This window comes from Lolium rigidum, chromosome 6, assembly GCF_022539505.1.
Source record: "Lolium rigidum isolate FL_2022 chromosome 6, APGP_CSIRO_Lrig_0.1, whole genome shotgun sequence".
Taxonomy (NCBI): Eukaryota; Viridiplantae; Streptophyta; class Magnoliopsida; order Poales; family Poaceae; genus Lolium; species Lolium rigidum.
In genome coordinates, this window is record NC_061513.1 from 351326726 (window position 1) to 351350012 (window position 23287).

A 23287-nucleotide genomic window follows, 5' to 3' on the forward strand; every position below is an offset into this window, starting at 1 on the left:
GATAGCCCACGGCGTTTGTAAACACCCCCCGATATAGTGAAGTTTTGCTGGCTGGCGCCCGTGGTTTTTTCCCCTTCTGTGTTGGAAGGGGTTTTCCACGTTAAATCTTGTGTCCCCTGCGTGTGTTCTTGTTTCGTTCTTCGTTATTTGCTTGTCGCTTTTATAATAGCGAGAACATAACAAAGGAAATGAACAATCTTTTAGATGCTCATTTTAGTGCGCACGAAAATCTAAAGCTCTATTCATTATGAACCCAAACAAAAGCCTTTGGCATATCCGTGTCATATGCAAATTTTTCAGAAGCGAAACTACTTGGTACGTTCAGCCGAGTTGCTCGAGGTTCGGTCGATACGATCGATTACATAGTCGGTACAGGAACAGGACATTGAGTTCCATACGGAAAAGACTTTTCATGGCTGGGTATATTGAAGATACACCGTTTGCAGTCGGTAGCTACAGAACCTACCGACTAGGAAACATCAAGCCCGTACCACGAGTCCACGATACACATCGGGTTACAGCCGTGACTAATTCTAACATCCTAGTACTAAGTTAGTTTGCATCCTAGTACTAGTATTTGCAAGTAACAGTCGGCTTTGCATGCCATAAAATTGAGTCCGAGTCCCCTTCGAGTTAGGATAGCTGGCTATGCTATGTGCGTATATAAGATGCACCAGGCTGCTGTGCATCAATGCAAGACCGAGATACTGAGAAGAACAGAGGAGCGCGCGCGACGAGTGCCCTTGGACAGTTTCTGGCGCGAGTGTGTCCGTCTAGTTTTACGTGATGGCCTGGGGCAAACCCAAACAGTGGCGGAAGAGGACGGTGGACAGCGACGACGAGGAGGAGAGGATGGAGCACAGCAAGGAGGAGGAGGAGCAGAGGATGGCGGACAGCGACGAGGAGGAGGAGGAGGAGATGATGATGGAAGAGAGCGACGACGAGGAGGAGAGCGTGGGCCGGGTGGCTGACCGCGCCCGCCTGCTAGATGCGGACTGGGAGCCAGCCGCGGCCCGAGCAGAGCTCGCGCCGTACATCGAGGACATCGACAGCTACATGCGGTACCTAGAGAAGTTGAGGAGGCCGACGGACTATATGCCGACGACGGGGGAAGTTAGCCCCTCTTGGAGAGCCATCCTAGTGGACTGGCTCGTGGAAGTGGCCGATGAATTCAATTTTCCGGCCGACACGCTTCACCTTGCGGTCTCATATGTGGACCGCTTCCTCTCGATTGGTGCCATTGTAACGAGGGAGCTGCAGTTACTGGGTGCGGCTTCAATGTTTCTTGCTGCGAAATACGAAAGCGATGAATATGCACATAAGGCGAAAGATTACAGTTACATTAGTAACAACTTATACACCGAGGAGCAGGTGGTGAAGATGGAGGCTGACATACTGAATAAGCTCAAGTTTGAGATGGGGAGCCCCACTGCAAGAACTTTTCTGCGGAGATACCTAACTATTTGCACGCGGGGCGATGTAAAAAAGATAGAGTTCCTGTGTAGCTACCTTGCGGACTTGAGCTTGCTGGACTATGACTGCACAAAGTTCAAGCCATCGGTTGTTGCTGCCGCCTGCCTTTTTGTGGCCAGGTTCACAATCAACCCAAATAGCTGTCCTTGGAACCTGGTGCTGCAAAGAAGAGTGGGCTACAAGGTCTCTGATCTCAGGTGTTGCATCTTGAAGATACACCGTTTGCAGTCCATCGGAACGTATCCATTCCTGAAAGAAACAGCCGTCAAAGACAAATATAGTCACAGCGAGCTTGAGTGTGTGTCAGCAATGGATTCACCACGAGAAATCCCAGAGTACTTCCTCAAAGACATCGAAGACCACAAAAATACATACAGTGAAAAGCGGAAGCACTGTCGCCACATTTAGATATCTTGCTATTTATGATGTGCGACACCAACGTGTTTGCACTAGCTTGAGATAGAGTGGTGTCATAGTCAACAATATTCAGTGTGAAATTGCAGAATCATTTTAGAAATAGCATGCCCACTCCTGTAAGTAGTTCGTTCGGTTGCATTAACAGTGCAGCGCCACCTGCATTGATATTTTGGTAGTGTGCGACCATGAGTGATCTTTTTTTGTACCTAGGAAGGTGTTGTAGACAAATGATGTGATATCCAACATGCAAGCTTTCAGGCAACAAGAAGCTTTCAGCCAATTCTAATGTTTTGTTGCATATATATTGTCCTTAATTAAACTAGCACAGTGGCCCTCGCAAATGCGAGGGCGTCGCCTGTGTTGCATTGCAAGTGCTCGAGAAATGGAAAATCAGTTTTCAAAGGTACTCATATGATATGATTGCAATTAATTATGTTTGATGTGAAACAAATACATAAGTAAATTATTACTTGTCCAAAAAGTTATCTCGTCCTCGATGCATTTACACATACAAAGACCTGTGTGTTGAGTTCTGTTAAGGTACAACTATCCAGGTTTTTGTGTTGCGAAATATTTAAGCGAGATGATAAAAATCTGTACATGTGTTATGATTAGGTACAATAATGATGTTTGTTATAATTCACTTACATAAAATTATGATGATATACTGGTTGTGATTCAGTTAGTTAAAATTATGATGAATGGTAGGACCCGACTGATCTATCAGATTGTGTCTACTACCAAATGTGGAATATAGATTGAGTGACATATGCTTCTCTTTTCATGGGAAAGATTTTCATTAATTTGTTTCAAAACGACCATAATCTTAGTCTAAGAAAATATATCTCATGAATTTTCCTCATTAACATTTGAATTTATAAAGATTTGTTTGTTTTATTAGTATGACACTATAAAACTTATTCTCCCATAAAAATAAGACATTTTCACTCGAGCGGATCACTTTGATTGTCAATATATTATTACTGATTTTACTTTTTGCATTCTACTTTAGAGATATAGTTGTATTTTTAAATATAGAGTCTAGTGTTGATTAAAAATTGGCTCGTAGGAAAATGTCTGCAGTTTCTAGTTATCGAGATTAAAGATGAAACAACTTCTATGAAATAGGCTATGAGTGTGTTTCTCAAAAGGAACAGAAGGATGCATGGAGAATAATGTATGTAAATAATCTAAAATATATACCACATGATTAATGGCATATGCACATATCATGCATTCCATACTCCCTAGGTTCGACTACGGTCTACAGGTAGCATGCATTCACATATGTAAATACTGAATCAGAACTCTAGAAACCATCCAATTTCCGTACTTATTCAAACGTCAAGACTGGATGCATCTCAACAAAGAACTGCGCAAAACATGACGTAATCAAAAACGTGTTAGGTTCAAGAACTTGGAGCTTGCCATGCATCTTCCTGGCAATAACGTTGTTGATGAGCTCGGCCCCCCAAGTTCCTTTTCTTTGTGCTACCGTCATTTAACTTTCTGCCGAATTCACCGATCTGTGGCCTTCCGCCAAATTGAATGATTCAAGCCTCTCATGACAACCTGAAATTACCGAAAGGATTAATTATGTAATAAGAAAGCCATTACATGAAATTTCTATAATCTGTACACTATTTTATTTTCAAGTAATTAAGATCTGAATCACAGAGTATAATTATACTATTCTCGCATCATATTAAAATAGTCAATTACATTGTTGTAACCTTCATGTTGTAAGCTAAACATGGTTGATAAATTTTACTCACAAGATCAATATACTAAATTTATATTCGAGAAATAAAATTGTATACCTATGCGGTCATACCTAACTGCAGTGCATACATCCACCGACTTCTTGGTTACGATGAGTGGATTCATAATACAGCTAGACTTCTAAACCACTCCTTGTATGTCATGGATCTGGTCTAGCGATGTAAAGATGTACATGAAAGCACACTCAAGCGAATCCGATCGACATCGTCTGATGCGGCGCACAAGTTAAGCCTATGATCACTCTTCTTATCTGAGAAGCGCTGATGTGTGCATGAAGAATCACAGCGCATCCATGTGCCATATCTATGTGCTGCCGAACAGGCAGATTAGATTACTTGGTGATTTCATCTGGTCCATCTTAGGAATGTTGAAAGATAGTAGAAGGGATAGTTTGGTATTGTGGCTTATTCGTACCTCGTCTAATCAACTACTCCATATCTCTCTAAATTTGAGTCGTTGTTGGATGCGCAATTCCATTTATTTTTCTTGTGCTTCGATATCGACTTCTACATGCTACCATCTTGTTTCTATACCTTCTTGTGCCTCGATATCGACTTCTACATGTTGCCATCTTGTTTATATATCTTTTCGTACAACCGCAACAAATACGCTGGCCAGATGTATCGCACTGATTTAAAAAAACACATCACACTGTTATATTTACATTTTTTAGAATATATGTTATATTACATACTTATGTGGAAACAAACTTAGTGACTTACACAACTTGCCATCCGCCACTTCCAACTTGTCCAATTCTGTTTGGTTCTGAACCATAAAAGGGATGGGATGGTCCTCTTTTTATATGTGTTTGGTTATAATTCAAGAGGGATGGTACCATCCACATGAGGGAATATTCCCTGAAAACGGTGGATCAAATGATCCCTCAAATTTGGCCGGATCTCTTCATCCACCTTTCTCTAATCTCGTGGACCACTCCTAATTCTCTTCATATCTGTCATCTCCCCTGTTTAGATTCCACTCATCTCACCCCGTCCAAAACCAGCAACCACCTCATCTTCCTAATCATCGGCGTGGCCAAGCCCCATCGATTCCGGCACCAGGGGGCCGCCCCAATCAGAGTTTCTCTCGCAGTCATCGCCTCCATTATGGGACGCCGGCGAGGCCAGTTTTCCTCGTGGATGAGCGGGACACCGTCTTCCTCATGGCCGCTGCCCCCGTCGAGCGGGACGCCGGCGAGGTCGACATTCCTCACGATTGACGGCCCCGTCGAGCGGGACGCCATCTTCGTCGTGGTCGCCGCACCCGTCGAGCGGGGCGCCGACTCGCGGTCGATGCCCCCGTCGAGTGGGATGCCGATGGGGATGGCCTTCCTCGTGGTCGTCGTGGTGCTACAAATTTTGCTTAGCCTTAATTTCAGTTAAAGACTGCTAATAAATTGCTATTGAATAGTATTAGCTAATCACATGTCATTGAACCAAACAGAAAGTGGGATCAGTAGGCCTAATGTGCACCATTCCATCCCTAGAATCTGATCCATCCCATCCCATACATAGTGATCCATCAACCAAACGGAGATATAGTACCGGCCGGCTGGACCGATCGATCTATGGTCTATGAATTTTCCAAGACTTCATACGGGGTTTTCCAAGACTCCATGCATCATACCATTGTATTACATGGAAACAAACTTCACAATCTGCCACGATCCAGCCCGATCAATTATTCTCTCATCTTATTTTCCTTTCCTAGTCTATCCATAAATATATAAAACGTGTCAAACATACACATAATAGGTACTACGTTAGTTACGTAACAAATAATTTTTCATTAAATCCTAACCACATATTTTAGATCTAACTATCAGTAAAATTTAGATGATGTGGATGTGGATTAACCTGGTGCCTCGAAAAACTCCCTTATTTTGCTTTTAGTATATAAAATAGATATAATGCAGTTTTCAGCAAGGAAATCGTATATAACGAAAAAAGTACAACAAAAATAAAACATATTATATAAGTTTCTTTTGAGATAACTAGGACCGGTTTGGTTGCTCCCGTTGCCGTTTCTCGCATCCAGTGAGAGAAAAATGGTTCGTTTGCTTGTTCACGAGAAAAAAATTCCTGCAGAACATTGTTTCTAAATCAGCCTTAAAGTGCTCAAAACTTGGACTGCCAAGATCGGCCGATTTCACCGTTTCCAGTCCTGCAGGCGCGGGCGAGCGCAAAAGCTGACCTGCCAGGATTTTTTTTTTTGATAAAGGAAATATATTAATATCAAAAGATACCAATTACACCCAGCCTTTGCAACAACGCACCACCCTAACGGCACTACGGATGCACACAACCAAAAAAAAAATGAAAAGAAAACTAAGAAACAAAAGTCCCGCGCCTTGATGTTGTGATTCCAGTCCCGCGCTTGCTTCCTAGTTTCATCGAGTTTTTTAAATGTCTATTTTGTGTTCCTATTTGGAGCTTGATTAGAATTTTTTTGTCAAATTTGTGGCACTTGATCTACCATTTGAAATTTACTTCGGGGAGTAGCTAGCTTCATCTTACTTTGGGCTTCACTCGAGTAGGTTTTGCAAACAAAAGTTGCATAACATGAAGAAATCGCCAAATACTAACGGTACCACCACAACGGTACCAAGAAGGGTTAGATATGTAAAGAAAAATTCCATGCTGAAGTTTCTCAATAAGGTTATGTTGCCTGAGTTTCTTTAGTCCAACTGCGCATTTGTGGCCACCCTTTACCATCTTTCCGCTCCAGTGTCACACCTCGGCCGCCAGTGCAACCACACACAATGCCGTGCCAGTGGTGCATACATCAAGCATCTATGCTCCGCCGCCTAGGACCTATACTCCATGCATATCAGTTCCGCAACCGCCAATAAAATTTGAATGAAATTTTAAATTGCCGTTTAAATTTAAGTTTTTTTTCAAATATATGCTTAGGGAATACGGCGGGAAACACGCGTCCTCCAAACGTGGCACAAAGCGACCGCGTTCGCCAAACGACCGATCCGTAACTTTTGCCGGACGCTATTTGGGTGACCCAAGTGAAGATGCCCTTAGCCATTGGGTTTTTTTTTTCGAAATGGGGGAAATATCGCCCCAGCTTCGGCATCCAAATGATGCACACGGCTTTTTTTATTAGATTATTCACGAAACCTTACAAGAAAAAATACAAAAGATCAAACTCGAAGCAACCTTACTATACCTACAGTGGGATGAAGAGGGTGACAATACACCAACTCAAATCATCCAAAACTAAATGCCTTCTCAGACCGCCCAATAGCAGGTGAGAAACACATCCAGTCAAGCAGACTCTCGGCGCACGTCAACGTACACGCCACAGGAGTTGCTCCCGCCGTCTTCCTCGACTCCATCTTCAAAAGAGATCAACGCATTAACCTTGCAAGACCTGTCGTCGATGCCACCATGACGCCAGACGGCTCCACCCTCCTGCACGTATACATCATCCCGCATCTGTCGTCGATACCCTGCAGCACCATGCCACTGAGACTCGGCCCCAACAATGTGGTAGATGAACACCACTCCACCGAAGTCCGCCAACATCCAGCAGCTGCTCCAAAAACGATGCCCCAAGAGGTAGAACGACGCAGGAGACGCCGTCATCGTCCGATCCGGGAGACCCGGACCTAGGGTTTCCCCCGGAGCAGCACGAGTGAGAAACCGCAGACTGCGTCGACGATGCCTTCAAGAAGGTTGCGGTGCGACACGTCGCCATCGTCCGCCAACCGAGGTCGGAACACGGTTTTCACCGGCAGCCGCACATTCCCAACTCGCCGAGTGTAGTGCCAAGACGGGCAATCAAATACTCCTTATTGTTTCTACCACTACTCCACTTACTTGGCACAAGTGAACTAATTATGGTGAAACTATGCAATATGGAAGAGGACCACTAGGCATACCCATAATTATAGTCGCAAGTCGCAACTGAACCTGCCAAGGTAGTGGTAGCGTCAAAGACGACGTCGAACGTGACTAAGAGCAATGCAATGTCATGTGTACTTGAACATCAAAGATAGGAATTGCCTCATGCACCTCAACAACCGTGAGATCTCCCATTGTTCCCGTTGCCTCCTACTCCCATGTTTTTATTTATTTTGGCCTCTCTCCCCATCTCCCCATCTTTGTGTGTTGTTTTCACCTACTTGATGTAGTGAGTTAGTGCTGCAGCGTATGAGAAGTAAAGTGAGACAATATCTTGTTATCTAGTTATATGTAGATAGGATTATATATATAGAGAGAGGACAAAACATTATTCGCACAGCTGAAGGTTGGTATATCATTCTGGTTTTAATCATGAAATGAGAGGGCTGACAAAAGGTTACTTTGTTATTCCATGTCTCACACGGATCTAGAAGGGACATATACATCACCTATGGGTCGTATTTGAAGCCTCTCACGTCTTTGTAGCGAAGAAGTTTGCGTAAACTCTAGAGCTAACTAGCAAGACCATGGATTTATGGTTGGGTCAAGAACACTTCCCTCTCTCGAAATAGGGCTTTCGCCCCGCTATATTAATATAATAACCAACCAATACAACAAGCACGTTGGGGCTGCAGCACAACCAAGCCCAAAAGGAAACACAAGAGAAAAGAAAGAGAAAACAAAGCCGACACCGACAGCTTGACAAGAACAAGAATGACTCGCAACCGCTGCGCCCTCCGGAGAATGCCACCACACTCCTAGCACGCCGAAGCGCCGCGTATCAAGCAACACCTTCAACAAGGAAAGTGACGATGACGCCACTGCTGCCCGGACTGGTCCTAGGGTTTTCCCCGATACGCGGAAGGGATTGGGGAGGAGGGACTACCGACGCCCTTCAGGAAAGCAAGGCGACACCCGCAGGCGTCACCGCGTCAGTGTCGGGCCTGCCGACAAGATTTCTCCCGTCCCCCAACCCACAAACCCGGACGATTCGACGTGCTCCACTAGACTTGCCACCAACCAGCACACGCCACCGTGATCTTGAGCCATCCTCGCTGTCTCGCTGTGGTCGCCGGAGAAGGGCCTAGACGTAGAGATGAGAGACAACCGGGTCGGGGGTAGCAACACCTCAGCCGAGCGGGAGGGAGCTACCTCCACCGCCTTCGCGGTAGCCGACCGGACATGGTAGCGAGGTCAAACCCGCCCGGCAGGGCCCAAACAGGCCCGCAAAGACCTCACTACCACGTTGCAGCAGGCCGGCCGGAGTACCGCCGCCACCCAGCCACCGCCGTCACATCTACTCCACCTCCAGGGAGCATCACCGGCGCGCCATGCGCAGCCCGCTCGCCCAGCCCCTCTGGGCCCCAAACTGGGCCCAGATCTGGGCCGAGCAGGCCCTGCCATGGCCGTCCGCCTGCGCAGCTCCGCCACCAACGGTCGCGCCGCCGCTCCTCCACCCACCCCACGCACGGGTTCCACCCCGCCGCGCCGGAGCGCTGCCGCCGAAGAGCACCGCCGCCCGCCAGGACCCCCACGCCCCCATCGCCGCGACGGGTAGAGACGACCTCGCCGCCGCCGGCACCGCCCAAGCAAGGCCCGGTGGCTCCCGCCGACGGCGGCGGCAAGGGGGAGCGCGAGGGGAGGGGGAGCGCCGGCCGGGGAAGGGGCGCGGCCCGGCCGCCGTGGGGGGGGGGGGCGCGGGTCGCGGGAGAGGGGAGGGGTTTTTTTTTTTCGTTTTCGTCTCCAAGAACACTTCCCCCAGTCAAATTTTCCTACAGACTCCAGCGAACTTCAGCTAACACCTAGTTTGCTACACATAGAGTCCATGCAACTCGCGAATGAGTGTGTAGTCAGATCAAATGCGCGCGACTTGTTTATCTACGGCTCCGCCGGCCCGCAAGTCCGTGTCCTAGTAGTATTTAGGTAAGTTAAGTTCGCTTCCTAGCAGTAGTCGGCTTGCATGCCATAAATTGAGTCCGAGTCTTCTTCGAGTTAGGATAACTGGCTATGCTATGTGCGTATATAAGATGCACCAGGCTGTTGTGCATCAATCTAAGACCGTGATATTGGGAAGAATAGAGGAGCACGAAAAGTGCCCTTGGACAACTTTTTTTTGGCGCGCGCGAGTGTGTTCGTCCAATTCTACGTGATGGCCTGGGGCAAAACAAAACAGTGGCGGAAGAGGATGGTGGACAGCGACGACGAGGAGGAGAGGATGGAGCACATCAAGGAGGAGGAGCAGAGGATGGAGAACAGCGACGAGGAGGAGGAGAGCATGGGCTGCGTGGCCGGCCGTGCCCGCCTGCTACCCGTGGACTCGGAGCCGGCCGTGGCCCGGGCAGCTATCGCGCCGTACATCGAGGACATCGACAGCTACATGCGGTACCTAGAGAAGTTGAGGAGGCCGACGGACTATATGTCCAGAACGGGGCAAGTTCAGCCCTCTTGGAGAGCCATCCTAGTGGACTGGCTCGTGGAAGTGGCCGATGAATTCAATTTTCCGGCCGACACGCTTCACCTCGCTGTTTCATATGTGGACCGCTTCCTCTCGGTGGGCGCCATTGTCACGAGGGAGCTGCAGCTACTGGGTGCAACTTCAATGTTTCTTGCTGCGAAATATGAAAGCGATGAATGTACACATAAGGCCAAAGATTACTGTTACGTTACTGACAACTCATACACCGAGCAGCAGGTGGTCAAGATGGAGGCTCACATACTGCATCTGCTTAATTTTGAGATGGGGAGCCCCACCGCAAGAACTTTCCTGCGGAGATACGTAACTATTTGCCCTCGAGGCGATGTAAGAAAGCTAGAGTTCCTGTGTAGCTACCTTGCGGACCTAAGCTTGCTGGAATATGACTGCACAAAGTTCAGGCCATCAGTTGTTGCTGCTGCCTGCCTTTTTGTGGCCAGGTTCACAATCAACCCAGATAGCCGTCCTTGGAACCTAGTGCTGCAAAGAAGAGTGGGCTACAAGGTCTCTGATCTCAGGAGTTGCATCTTGAAGATACACCGTCTGCAGTCCATCGGATCGTATCCAGGCATCAAAGAAACGGCCATCAAAGACAAGTATAGTCACTGCGAGCTTGAATGTGTGTCAGCAATGGGTTCGCCATGTGAAATCCCAGAGTACTACTTCAAAGACATCAAAGACCATAAAAATACAGCCAGTGAAAAGTGGAAGCGCTCACGTCACATTTAGATATCTTGGTATTATCTGATGTGTCATAGTCAACGATATTCAGTGTGAAATTGCAGAATCGGTCTAGAAAATAGTCTAGCGAGAATTTGTATCCCACTTCTGTAAGTAGTTGGTTCGGTTGCACTAAAAGTGCAACTACCCACCTGTATTGGTAATTTAGTAGTGTGCAACCATGAGTGGTTTGTTTTTTACCTATGAAGGTGTTGTAGCCCAATTATATCATATCCAATATGCAAACTTTCAGGAAATTCTAATGTTTTGTTGCACATATATTGTCCTTAAGTAAATGTAATGCACTGGTTCTCAGCAAGGAAATCATACATAATTGAAAATTTGCAAAAAAAGTACAGCACAAAAACACATATTACATAAACTTTTTTTCAAGATAAATAGGGCCAGTTTGGATGCTCTCATTGCCACTTCTCGCATCCAGAGAGAAGAAAATGACTCGTTTGCTCGTTCACGGGAAAAATATTTCATGCACAACACGGTTCATAAAGCAGCTTTATAGGGCCCAAAACTTGAACCGCGAAGCCTGGTCGATTTCACTGTTTTCAGGCGTGCAAGCGCTGGTGAGCGCAAAAGTAGGTGTGATGCATCCAAAAGTACATAAATTTTGCCTCTCTCATGTATTCACACAATCCCTTCTAATATATCCAACCATGAAGAAGTGAGCCCAGCTCACTTGGTAAGGGAACCGGATGTAGAACCCAGCCACACAGGTTTTAGTCTTCAGGGGATCTTATTATTTCAATTAAAAAAGAATAAGTGTAGGGTATTCCTCTGCCGTATTCCTTTCGACAAATATACCCAACCATGCTTCGATTCGAGATAACCTCTATATGAAAAAGATGTACCTTGATGTTGTGATTCCAGTCCCGCACCTAGTTCTTATTTTCATAGAGTTTTTAAATGTCTATTTCGTGTTCATATTTGGAGATTTTTTATACAATTTTTTTCAAATTTGTGGCACTTTGTCAACCGTTTGAGATTTACTTCAGGGAGTAGCTAGCTTCATTTTACTTCAGGATTCACCCGAGTAGATTTTGGAAACAAAAGTCGCTTAATATGAGTCAGCGTTTAGTGGTACCAAAAAGGGTTAGATGTGACTAAAAAATTTAAAACTTTATTTAATGTGAAGTTTTTCAATAGGATTATGTTGCCTGAGTTGCTTTACTCCCATGACACATTTGTGGCCACCCACTGTCATATTTCCGCTCCCGTGTCACACCGCTCGACCGCCAATGCAACCACACTACGCCACACCGCTAGTGCAAACATCAAGGTTCTGTGCTCCGCCGCCTAAGACCTATGTTGCATGCATATCAGTTCTGCCACCGCCAATGCCACATAGGTTTTAAATGGAGATTCCCTCTAGCAACAATGAGGGTAGTGCAAGCATCTCAGCTGATGTACTTTAGGAGGCCCAAAGTCTCATTGACATATGGGCCTATCATATGTGGGCCCATGTGTCAGACTCAAGGACACCCGAACTCAGGGTTCTGAACTAATGGGAGCGAGGCTTCTTTTTCTCGTGCAATTTCATTGACATATGATGGAATTTAAACTCAAAATTTCTTTCCTCGCTGGCGGAACTATTGTATGCCCCGAGGAGGTAGCGACTGTGGTGGTGTTTTTTACGGCTGCTCGAGATGATGCCAATGACCTAAGAAAGCGGTCCAGGGGAGGGTGCTAGTTCTTCTTGCCAGCCGTTTTTATTTCTTCCCCATGCCAAATTAAATGACAAAGTTATACACAATGTTCAGTACAATGATGTCACTTTCCGCCGTTCACTTTACCACACTTCAAAGAGTAGTTCCCTCTCAAAACCAACATGCATATATTACATGGTGCACAACACGTAATATCAAGAAAGAAAACTAACGCACATTAATACTTAAAACCATAGATCATCTTATATTCATGCTAGGGTTTCTCCATCTTCCCAAGAACTAATTGGACTAATCACACATGGAGACAGTCAAGAACATCATCATAATCTTGTGGAAGAAATTAAAGTAATAGAACAAATTCGAATACAAATCCACAATAGCAATCAAGATTACAACTATGGTTGGAGGATGATGAGGGTGGAGGTGCAGCGGTTGATGATGATGAAGAGGATGGTGCCTTGTCCTTCGAGGATCCACGTAGCAGCCCGGATCTTGTCTTCTCCAAAGTTCCTTCTTGAGATCTAATATGGGGCGGTGTTCCTCGGTTTCATGGAGCTGTGTGTATCTGATCTCCGATCCGTCTGCGGGAGGTGAAAGTATTTGACGAGACGGTGCTCCTGTAGGGTTTACCCGGTTAGCCAATTTTTAGATTCTCAAAATTCCAAATGTGAAAGAAGGAAGATTTTAGTTTTGCCAGAAATTCAGGATTTTATATTTTTAAAAATTTAAATTAATAATTGCATCCTACATACAAATTACTATTACTTAACCATAAAGTTAGCAAAATTTTATATTTTCAAATTTTCAGGTTTGGCAAAAAATTACTAAAAAAAGTTAAAAATTAAAAACAATTATAATACAAATTAAAAAGTTAATATTTATAAAAATTAAAAATTATAATACAATTATCATACAAGATTATTATTACATCATTAGTTTTGTTTATTAAAATAATTATTTGAAATTCAAATAATAAAGAAATGTGACATCGACCAACATGTTAATAGAATTGATATGATACTAGTATCAACAACATGCCCTCGAAGCACTTGGAAGCGGAACGGGAAGGAACTTAAAAGTTAAGCGCGCTAGTGCTGGAGTAGTGGGAGGATGGGCGACCGACCGGGAAGTTTGACTACGGATAAGCAATTTGACTAGAGATTATGTGTAGTTCAATAACTGAAATACTGGAAATTCCGAGAAAATAGAAAAAAATAGGGAGTGAAAAATAATTAAAAAAATGGATTAAAAATTAACGAAATAGACCGGGGCTAAAGGTCATTTACCCTGACGCGGGCCAGCAGCCCACGTGGCGGGACCTTTAGTCCCAGTTTGTTTTACAACCGAGACTAAAGGGGATGGCCTTTAGTCCCGAATGAGTAGTCCCGGTTGCAAAACCGGGACTAAAGAACCCTATCAACCAGGATTATAGGCCATTTTTCTACTAGTGCATATCACCTTTTTTCGATAAAGGGAATATATTAATATCAAAAGACACCAATTACACCCAGCCTCTGCAACAACGCAACATCCTAATGGCAGTACTGATGCACACAGCCAAAAAAGATAAAAGAAAACTAAGAAAGAAAAGTGCCGTTATAGTATCCCAGGCCTAACAACAGTAATATATTCACCCCCTAGACAACACCTGAAATACAGACTCTCCAAAAGTGACGCCTCCAAGAAGGGAACATTACATCAGCGCCGTTGTCGCCCGATCAAAGATCTTAGGTTTTCACCATAAAGGTAGTCCCCGCTCTCAAAATAATGCCTCCAACAAGGCCCACAACCAGTTAAGGCTAGACCTTCGGTTTTCACCCTGAAAGGTAGGACTGTGAACTTCACCTGTGCTGCCACCCCCACTTTCATATCACTGCTGCAAATCCCGGAACACCAAAGCAAGTTCCTCAACATCAGGGAGACTCGAACCTTTTTTTAACTAATCCCCCAATCCCGCCTTCATGAAATTCTGTGCTTAATTCTAACTTCACCATGGACCAAAAGTCTCTTGATGTCAACATAGAACGGAGCTTCGCGCTGCTCCCTCTGGAACCAAATGGTCGGAAAAAAAAGCATGGGTGCGCGCGACCGAATACTACCCGATCATGTGAACTCCAGGCAAAAGATGCCCTATTCCATTCGTTGTCGGAGCCTTCCGAAACTCATCACTCCGGCTAGAAAGCCGGAACGGCCGGCCCCCACGCCGCCGCCATGGCTAGGATCCGCGGTCCATCTTTCTCCTCCAACCCGGCCGGTGGAGGTCAGCAGCGATCCCGCTGTCGCCCTTTCCCCACCGAGTTCCGCCACACCACCGCGTCTCCCGCCATGATCTAGGTGAAGTAGCCGTAGGCCACCGCCACCAGACCCACCGTCCACTATCGCTGCCCCTGGAGGACCCCGCTTCCGCGCGAAGGGGAGTCCATGGATGCGCCACCACTGCCCCTGCCTTTGGCAGTCGGACGTGGCCGCCACCGCCGATCCCGATGGCGGCAACAACCAGGAGGATGAAGATGGACCGCCTCTTCTTGGGTTTTGGTCGTCGCCCGGAGCTGCCTCGCGCGAGATGACCCGGGGCGAAGGTGGGAAGGGAGGAGAGGGAATGGGAGAGGGCGGTGGTGAAGGGTGGAGGGGTGGCGGTGGCGCTAGGAGGGTGGAGGGGCGGCGGCTAGGTTAGGGAGGGGGCGGCGGTGGCTAGGTCTGGGGGCCTTCCGTGGCGTCTATGATAACATTCTGCAAGATCCGGCAAAGGAAGTCATGGGCCGGATTGCGTATGATTGTCTCAATCCACACTCACCTATATATGGGTCGTATTTGAAACCTCTCACGTCTGTGTACCGAAGAAGGTTGCGTAAACTCTTGAGCTAACTAGCAAGACCATGGATTTATGGTTGGGTCAAGAACACTTCCCTCAGTCAAATTTTCCTACAGACTCCAGCGAACTTCAGCTAATTAACACTCTAGTTTGCTACACATAGAGTCCATATGCAACTCGCGAATGAGTGTAGAATGTAGACAGATCAACTAGTTAGGTGCGTGGACCAAATCCGCGCGACTTGTTTTATGTTCGCGAGGGATCCATGAGATGGATGCGGCGCACGCACACACGGCCGGCGCCAACCATGGACGCGATTCCTTCCGTCGACACGCAAAGATCTCCCGCTCCGCCCGTTAGTCCGAGTAGTATTTGCACGAACGTGAGTTTAGTTAGGTTAAGTTAAGTTCGATTCCTACTTTCCTAGCAGTAGTCGGCTTGCATGACGTAAATTGAGTCCGAGTCCTCTTCGAGTTAGGATAGCTGGCTATGCTATGTGTGTATATAAGATGCACCAGGGTGGCTGTGCATCAAGGTGACCGTGATATTGAGAAGAACAGAGGAGCGCGCGCGACAAGTGCGAACTTGGACAAAGTTTCTGGCGCGAGTGTGTTCGTCTAATTTTACGTGATGGTGATGGCCTGGGGCAAAACCAAACAGTGGAGGAAGAGGATGGTGGACAGTGACGACGAGGAGGAGAGGATGGAGCACACCGAGGAGGAGGAGCAGATGATGGAGGAAAGCGACGACGAGGAGGAGAGCGTGGGCTTTGTGGCCGGCCGCGCCCGCCTGCTAGACGCGGGCTCGGAGCCAGCCACGGCGCAGGCAGCTATCGCGCCCTACATCGAGGACATCGACAGCTACATGCGGTACCTAGAGAAGTTGAGGAGGCCGACGGACTATATGCCGGTGAGGCCGGGAGTTACCGCCTCTTGCAGGGCCATCCTAGTGGATTGGCTCGTGGAACTGGCGGATGAATTCAATTTTCCGGCTGACACGCTTCACCTTGCCGTTTCATACGTGGACCGTTTCCTCTCAGTCGGCGCCATTGTCCAGAGGGAGCTGCAGTTACTGGGCGCAGCTGCGATGCTTCTTGCTTCAAAATATGAAAGTGATATGTGCACACATAAGCCGACAGATTATAGTTACATGACTGACAACTCATACACCGAGCAGCAGGTGCTCAAGATGGAGACTCAAATACTGCATTTGCTCAAGTTTGAGATGGGGAACCCCACTGCAAGAACTTTTCTACGGAGATACCTAAGTATTTGCCCTCAAGGCGATGTAAGAAAGCTGGAGTTCCTGTGTAGCTACCTTGCGGACCTAAGCTTGCTGGAATATGACTGCACAAGGTTCAGGCCATCAGTTGTTGCTGCTGCCTGCCTTTTTGTGGCCAGGTTTACAATCAACCCAAATAGCCGTCCTTGGAACCCCGTGTTGCAAAGAAGAGTGGGCTACAAGGTCTCTGATCTCAGGGGTTGCATCTTGAAGATACACCGTCTGCAGTCCATCGGATCGTATCCAGGCATCAAAGAAACGGCCATCAAAGACAAGTATAGTCACTGCGAGCTTGAATGTGTGTCAGCAATGGGTTCGCCATGTGAAATCCCAGAGTACTACTTCAAAGACATCAAAGACCATAAAAATACACCCAGTGAAAAGTGGAAGCGCTCTCGCCACATTTAGATATCTTGGTATTATCTGATGTGTCATAGTCAACGATATTCAGTGTGAAATTGCAGAATCGGTCTAGAAAATAGTCTAGCGAGAATTTGTATCCCACTTCTGTAAGTAGTTGGTTCGGTTGCACTAAAAGTGCAACTACCCACCTGTATTGGTATTTTAGTAGTGTGCAACCATGAGTGGTTTGTTTTTTACCTATGAAGGTGTTGTAGCCCAATTATATCATATCCAATATGCAAACTTTCAGGAAATTCTAATTTTTTGTTGCACATATATTGTCCTTAAGTAAATGTAATGCACTGGTTCTCAGCATGGAAATCATGTATACATAATTGAAAATTTGCAAAAAAGTACAGCACAAAAACACATATTACATAAGCATTTTTTCGAGATAAATAGGGCCAGTTTGGTTGCTCTCATTGCCACTTCTCGCGTCCAGAGAGAAGAAAATGACTCGTTTGCTTGTTCACGGGAAAAATATTGCATGCACAACATGGTTCATAAAGCAGCTTTATAGGGCCCACAACTTGAACCATGAAGCATGGTCGATTTCACCGTTTTCAGGCGTGCAAAGGTGTGACGTGACTAACGAACGCATCCAAAAGTACATAACTTTTACCTCTCTCATGTATTCACACAATCCCTTCTAATATACCCAACCATGAAGAAGTGAGCCCAGCTCACTTGGTAAGGGAATCAGATGTAGAACCCAGCCACACAGGTTTTAGTCTTCAGGGCATCTTTTTATTTCAATTAAAAAGAATAAGTGTAGGGTATTCCTCTGCCGTATTCCTTTCGAGAAATATACCCAACCATGCTTCGATTCGAGATAACCTCCATATGAAAAAGATGTGCCTTGTTGTTGTGATTCCAGTCCCGCGCACATAGTTCTTATTTTCATAGAGTTTTTAAATGTCTATTTCGTGTTCATATTTGGAGATTTTTTATACAAATTTTGTAAAATTTGTGGCACTTTGTCAACCGTTTGAGATTTACTTCAGGGAGTAGCTAGCTTCATTTTACTTCAGGATTCACCCGAGTAGATTTTGGAAACAAAAGTCGCTTAATATGAAGAAGTCAGCATTTAGTGGTACCAAAAAGGGTTAGATTTGACTAAAAAATTTAAAACTTTATTTCATGTTGAAGTTTTTCTATAGGATTATGTTGCCTGAGTTGCTTTACTCCCATGACACATTTGTGGCCACCCACTGTCATATTTCCGCTCCAGTGTCACACCGCTCGGCCGCCAATGCAACCACACTAAGCCACACAACTAGTGCAAACATCAAGGTTCTGTGCTCCGCCGCCTAAGACCTATGTTGCATGCATATTAGTTCTACCACCGCCAATGCCACACAGGTTTTAAATGGAGATTCCCTCTAGCGACATTGAGGGTAGTGCAAGCATCTCAGCTGATGTACTTTAGGAGGCCCAAAGTCTCATTGACACACTAGTGGAAAACAAGTCTTTCGTGGGAGCCTTTTGTCGCGGGCGCGACAGCACCCGCGACAAATGGCGTGGCCATGTCGCCCCGAAACCATTTGGAGCGAGCCGAGCCTTTTGTCGCGCCCTTTTGTCGCGGGCCGTATCACAACCCGCGATAAAAAGGGTCTGAGGTCTGGCGCCTCCTGCCGGCACCCCTTTTGTCGCGGGTCAGAATACGGCCCGCGACAAAAGGGCCATGCCTATATATACACGCAGCCACCCCCCCCCCCCACCTCCCTACATTTTTTTTCCTTGGTGGTGAAAGGTGGAGGTGTATGCTAGCTCATTTTTTCTACATGTGCACAAGAGGTGTTTGATGGAATGCTTGTGAAGGATGCCACTTGATTTTATTTGATAAGATTTCTCCTCTTTTTGATCCTAAAAGGTTAGCAACTATTTTCTCGTATATACATAGTCCGTACAATACTATATTTAGCAAGATGATTGCATCTGATACATAATTGTACTTATGATGCAGATGAGTCATCCATGGATGTACTGTAACCGATGTGCTCCCGCTTTCAGAGAGGGCGTGAATTCTTTCCTGCTTGTGGCCGAGGCCAACAAGTCGAAGCAAGGTTTTATGTGTTGTCCATGTCTAAAATGTAAGAACAAGAAGGATTACTCTTGCTCAAGAGACATTAAGAGCCACCTGCTTCGGTTTGGATTCATGTCCAGCTATAATGTTTGGACCAAGCACGGAGAAGAAGGGGTTATGATGGAAGACGGCGATGAAGAAGAAGATAACGATGACCGGTACCGATCTATGTTCTCTCGAATGCGATGATACCGCAATGGACGACAATGAAGAAGAAGGAAGAACGAGCGGCACGAGATGATCCTGTTGATGATGATCTTCGTCGGGCCATTTACGATGCAAGAAGAGAGCGTGGCACGGATAAGGAGAGGTTGCGGTTCGACAAGATGTTAGAGGACCACCACAAATTGTTGTACCTAGGTTGTGAAGATGGGCAGAGAAAGCTGGGTAGTATATTGGAATTGCTGAAATGGAAGGCGAGAGGTCGGTGTGGTGACTCGGGATTTGAAAAATTGATGATAATATTAAAGAAGTTGTTTCCAAGAAATAACGAATTGCCCGTCGAGTACATATGAAGCAAAGAAGTTTGTCTGCCCTCTAGGATTAGATGTGCGGAAGATACATGCATGCATTAATGATTGTATCCTCTACCGCGGTGAGAAGTACGAGAATTTGAATAAATGCCCGATATGCGGTGCATTGCGGTATAAGATCGAGAAAAGATGACCCTGGTGATGTTGAGGGCGAGCCACCCGGGAAGAGGGTTCCTGCGAAGGTGATGTGGTATGCTCCCATAATATCACGGTTGAAACGTTTGTTCGAAACAAAGAGCATGCCAAGTTGTTGTGATGGCACATGGAAGAACGTAAGAAAGACGCGATGTTGAGGCACCCGGCGATGGTCGGCGAGTGGAGAAACATCGGGAGAGAGTTCCGGATTTTGAGGTGAGGCAAGGAACTTATGGTTTGGTCTAAGTACAGATGGCATGAATCCTTTTGGGGAGCAGAGCTGCAGTCACAGCACCTGGCCCGTGACTCTATGTATCTACAACCTTCCTCCTTGGTTGTGCATGAAGCGGAAGTTCATTATTATGTCAGTGCTTATCCAAGACCCAAAGCAACCGGGCAACGACATTGATGTGTACCTAAGGCCATTAGTTGATGAACTTTTGGAGTTGTGGGCCAAACCAGGTGTACGTGTGTGGGATGAGCACACCGAGCAAGAATTTGACCTACGAGCGTTGCTATTCGTAACCATCAATGATTGGTCTGCTCTTAGTAACATTTCAGGACAGAGGAACAAAGGATACAATGCATGCACACACTGTTTAGATGAGACTGAAAGTAAATATTTGGGAAAAAGCAGAAAAGTTGTGTACCGTTCAATCGTCGTTTCCTTCAGCGCAAGCATCCCTCAAGGAAAAAAGGCAAGCATTTCGATGGCGAGGCGGACCGCCGTCCGAAGCCTGTCCCCGTAGTGGTGCTGATATATTTGACATGGTCAAGGATTTAAATGTTATCTTTGGAAAGGGTACAGGCAGTCGACCTGTTCCGAAAGACGCTGACGGACACGCGCCCATGTGGAAGAAGAAATCTATTTTTTGGGAGCTAGAATATTGGAAAGTCCTGGAAGTCCGCTCTACAATCGACGTGATGCACCTGACCAAGAATCTTTGTGTGAATATTCTAGGTTTTCTGGGCGTGTATGGGAAGAGAAAAGATACACCAGAAGCACGGGAGGACCAGGAACATCATAAAGGACGAAACGGCAATCATCCAGGGCGGTTTGTAGGGCCTGCCGCGCTACGCTCTTACCAAACAAGAGAAGGAGATCTTTTTTGAAGCCCTATTCAGTATCAAGGTTCCGTCTGGTTTCTCGTCGAATATAAAGGGAATAGTAAATATGAAGGAGAAAAAATTCCAGAACCTGAAGTCCATGACTGCCACGTGCTTATGACACAATTGCTTCCGGTTGCATTGAGGGGACTTCTACCAGAAAATGTTCGACTAGCCATTGTGAAGATATGTGCATTCCTCAACGCAATTTCTCAGAAGGTAATGGATCCGGAAACTTTGTCGGGATTACGGGAAGATGTGGTCGAATGTCTTGTCGGCTTCGAGTTGTTGTTCCCACCATCCTTCTTCAATATTATGACGCACCTCCTCGTTCACCTAGTTGAAGAGATTAGAATTCTCGGTCCTGTATTTCTACACAATATGTTCGCCTTTGAGAGGTTCATGGGAGTCTTAAAGAAATATGTTCATAACCGAGCTAGGCCGGAAGGAAGTATCTCAAAGGGCTACGGAACTAAGGAGGTCATTGAGTTTTGTGTTGACTTTCTTCCTGACCTTAAGCCGATTGGTGTTCCTGAATCTCGGTATGAGGGGAGGCTGACTAGAAAAGGCACACTAGGAAGGAAAGCAACGGTGTGCAGGGACAAGATTTCTTTCAATCAAGCACACTACATAGTTCTATACAATTCCAGCTTGGTGGCTCCGTACATCAAGAAACACAAGAATGTTTTACGAGAAATAAACCCGGGCCAGCCCGAGTCCTTGATTACACGTCAACACATGGATACCTTCGGCAGTTGGTTGCAAAGACATCTCATTAGTGACCCATCTGTTGTAGAGCAGCTGTACTTGTTGGACAGATTACCATCTTCAAACATATGTACATTCCAAGGGTACGAGATAAATGGGAATACATTTTACACGATCGACCAAGATAAAAAGAGCACCAACCAAAACGATGGTGTCACGCTTCGATGCAAAAGATGAGAATGGGCAAACCACCACATATTATGGATACATAGAGGAGATATGGGAACTTGACTATGGTCCCACTTTTAAGGTCCCTTTGTTTCGGTGCAAATGGGTGAAGCTCGGCGGTATACAGGTAGATGATAAGTACGGTATGACAACAGTGGATCCCAACAATCTTGCGTACATGGACGAGCCATTCATCCTAGCCAGCGAGGTGGCTCAAGTTTTCTATGTGAAGGACATGTCTAGCAAATCAACAAAAAGAAATCAACAAAAGAATACATCAACCGAGGAGCCAAAGCGCCACATAGTTCTTTCGGGCAAAAGAAACATCGTGGGAGTGGATTGATGACCCACAAGTATAGGGGATCGCAACAGTCTTCGAGGGAAGTAAAACCCAAATTTATTGATTCGACACAAGGGGAGGTAAAGAATACTTATAAGCCTTAACAACTGAGTTGTCAATTCAGCTGCACCTGGAAAAGCACTAGTAACGAGGGTGATGTGAAAGCAGCAGTAATATGAGAGCAGTAGTAACTGTAACACAGCAGCAGTAGCAGTAATATGAGAGCAATGGCACCAGAAAATAGTTGATACTACTTCCAATGTCATATAGGAGCGAGTATACGATGATGAGAGATGGACCGGGGTTCCCAGCTATCTACACTAGTGGTAACTCTCCAATAACAAATGTTGGGTGAACAAATTACAGTCGGGCAATTGATAGGATTGAAATAGCATTAAGACAAGTAACATCAAGATTATTAATCATGTAGGCATGTTTTCCATATATAGTCATACGTGCTCGCAATGAGAAACTTGCATAACATCTTTTGTCCTACCACACGGTGGCAGCCGGGCCTCTAGGGAATCTACTCGGAAATTAAGGTACTCCTTTTAATAGAGCACCGGAGCAAAGCATTAACACTCCGTGAAAACATGTGATCCACATATCTAAGCCTTCCCCTCCAGTTATCCCGATTCGCTGTCACTCCGGGGCCTCGGGTTCCGGACATAGACATGTGCAAACAACTTGTAGATACAATCTAAGCAATAAGTATAGAGCTTAAATCTAAGATCATGCCACTCGGGCCCTAGTGACAAGCATTAAACACAACAAGATTGCAGCAACAATAACTTCATAAACTTTATAGATAGACTAATCATAATGTAACAATCCATCGGATCCCAACAAACACAACACCGATTACATCGGATGAATCTCAATCATGTAAGGCAGCTCATGAGATCATTGTATTGAAGTACATGGGGGAGAGAGTACCAACTAGCTACAGCCTAGAACCCGTAGTCCATGGGGGAACTACTCACGGAGCATGATGGAGGCGATGGCGTCGATGGAGATGGCTTCCGGGGCACTTCCCGTCCCGGCAGGTGCCGGAACAGAGACTTCGTCCCCGAATTGGAGTTTCGCGATGGTGGCGGCGCCCGTAGAGTCTTTTTGGAGTTTCGTCAATTCATATCGATGTTTTAGGTCACCAGGGCTTAAATAGGCGAAGAGTCGGAGTCGGAGGGGCCA

The 23287-nt window shown here is 45.9% G+C and overlaps 2 protein-coding genes across 2 annotated transcripts; both read left to right on the forward strand.

Annotated features, from left to right (window-relative positions):
* Positions 1-1056: 1056 nt before the first annotated feature.
* On the forward strand, positions 1057-1881 carry LOC124664959 (cyclin-A3-2-like). The gene has a single exon (XM_047202369.1). The coding sequence runs from the start codon at positions 1057-1059 to the stop codon at positions 1879-1881; it is 825 nt and encodes a 274-aa protein (XP_047058325.1).
* A 7983-nt stretch (positions 1882-9864) lies between these two features.
* LOC124664960 (cyclin-A3-2-like) lies at positions 9865-10791 on the forward strand. The gene has a single exon (XM_047202370.1). It carries the CDS (start codon positions 9865-9867, stop codon positions 10789-10791), a length of 927 nt encoding a protein of 308 aa, XP_047058326.1.
* The last annotated feature ends 12496 nt before the right edge of the window (positions 10792-23287 follow it).

Bases quoted from the DNA above. Each gene is read 5' to 3' on its own strand.
- LOC124664960 (XM_047202370.1), top strand. From the start codon at position 9,865: ATGGGCTGCGTGGCCGGCCGTGCCCGCCTGCTACCCGTGGACTCGGAG.
- LOC124664959 (XM_047202369.1), top strand. From the start codon at position 1,057: ATGCGGTACCTAGAGAAGTTGAGGAGGCCGACGGACTATATGCCGACG.